We start from the raw sequence: 1,811 nt of genomic DNA, 5'->3' as shown, positions 1-1,811 counted from the left end.
CCATGACCCATTCTTCTTATGTATTGGGACAATATTAGAGATCTAGGTGGGAAAATTGATATCCCTGACAAAGTTAGTTGCCTTTAGTTTTTCAACCTCGGCTTTTACCGCTTTGGACCTGTCAGCACTTATCCTTCTCGGTTTCTGTTTGACTACTACTGCATCACTACGGACATTGAGCTGGTGGCATGCCACATGGGGGTCAATTCCTGGCATTTCTTCGAATGACCAAGCAAACACGTTTGTGTGTTCTCGGAGGAACTGTATCAGAGCCTGATGCTCTTCAGAACTCAACAAGGTGCCAATGAAAGTGGTTTTTGGCGAGCTGTCTCCCACAATTTCCACTTCCTTTAACGGCTCCAGTGAGGGGGGACCCTCCCTCTCTCTTGGGACCAGGTCCGGGAGGGGGGATCCAACTATAATTGCTATTTGGCAGGTTGCCCCACCTCTATTGATTCAAAAGGGAGTGGGGACTGCTTCATTGCCATAGCATAGCATACTTTGGCAACCACCGGATCCCCTCTGATTGTCTTAATTTTCCCGTTGTGCGGGAACTTCAGACATTGGTGATTGGTGCTTTGGACAGCTCGTAGTCTGTGCAGCCAGGTCCTACCCAAGATCATGTGATAGGGTGTATTAACTTTTACAACAACAAAGTTTATGTTGAGAGTTACCAGACCAGTAGCTACAAGTAGTTGGATTTCCCCAACCGTCAAAGCTTTGTCCCCACTTAATCCATATAGGTTGGAGTTGGTGGCGACCATCTTAGAATTAGGAATCTGCAGCTTCTTGAATGCGTCGTAGTATATCACATCTGCTGAGCTGCCTGGATCAACCAATATGCAATGCAAATCATAATCTCCAAAAGGGAGTGTCAGAACAAGTGCATCCTCATGTGGACTTTGGATGCTACAATAGTCGGCCTCAGTGAAGAGGATAAACAGATCTTTGTAGGGTACTGTGTTGACCTGTGCACCCATAGTTAGTTCATTGTTCACGATCCTCATTTCCTTGGCGATGCGCATTTGATGTCGCGCGCCTTTTTCAATGACCTGCCCACTTCGTTTGCTTGCCTTTCCAGAAATCATATTTAGCTGGAGACGCCTATTGAGCGGTTCAGTTCCTGGGGGATCCTAAACTGACGTACTGATCTCCTCAGGTTGTACTGCGTTAGCCTGTTCGTGTGCTACAAACTACTTTAAATACTGATATTAGCTTTTTACGACCACTTAGAGTTTTGAACTCTCTAAATTGAAGCAAAAGAAATCAAGGTTCCTTACTCACGATATTTGTTGAGTAGAGTTAGAATAAGGATTCGAACTACCTAAAGTATAGAACAACTACAAATTGGATGTTACAATAAGGGAACTAAGGAGTAAGGGTCTATTATAAATGCTAGATTTTTATCATTCCTACTTAAACATTAAGAAAACATTAAGTTGAAAACATGCACTTGATACTAAAAATAGAAATTTGGAAGAGAAGTTGGAGAGTTAATCCTCCTCATGTGAGCTACCATTAGTGTTGATTTGAAATAGGTTTTATTCTTCCTAAACTCATAGACAAGTCCCTAACGGAAAAATATAATTTATCCCTAGCATGCATGGCTCACTTAAGAGCTCATACATGCTAGCAAGTGAAACCAAACAATGACTTATCTCTAAGCTCATTGTTTGATTTCTAACTAGACACTACACCAACTATCATTTTGGGATAGGATGTAGTGTTAGTTGTTTATCCTAAAACCTACCAAACTCACAACCAATGTTTTCCCTCACATGAGTTGGATTAACTCCCCAAAAGGGAAGTTA

General features: G+C 42.2%; 1 protein-coding gene across 1 annotated transcript; it reads right to left on the bottom strand.

Moving 5' to 3' along the window:
- Positions 1 to 425: 425 nt before the first annotated feature.
- On the bottom strand, positions 426 to 980 carry LOC147486126 (uncharacterized). Its single transcript, XM_086573653.1, has one exon. It carries the CDS (start codon positions 978 to 980, stop codon positions 426 to 428), a length of 555 nt encoding a protein of 184 aa, XP_086429779.1.
- Between the last annotated feature and the right edge of the window lie 831 nt (positions 981 to 1,811).

The sequence above is a fragment of the Coptis chinensis genome, chromosome 7 (assembly GCF_015680905.1).
Source record: "Coptis chinensis isolate HL-2020 chromosome 7, ASM1568090v1, whole genome shotgun sequence".
NCBI classification, from domain to species: Eukaryota; Viridiplantae; Streptophyta; class Magnoliopsida; order Ranunculales; family Ranunculaceae; genus Coptis; species Coptis chinensis.
The sequence above is the reverse complement of the archived record's forward strand: the minus strand, read 5'-3'. Positions and strand labels throughout refer to the sequence as shown.

Excerpts from the sequence above, each read along its gene's own strand:
- LOC147486126 (XM_086573653.1), bottom strand. The coding sequence starts at position 980 with ATGGGTGCACAGGTCAACACAGTACCCTACAAAGATCTGTTTATCCTC.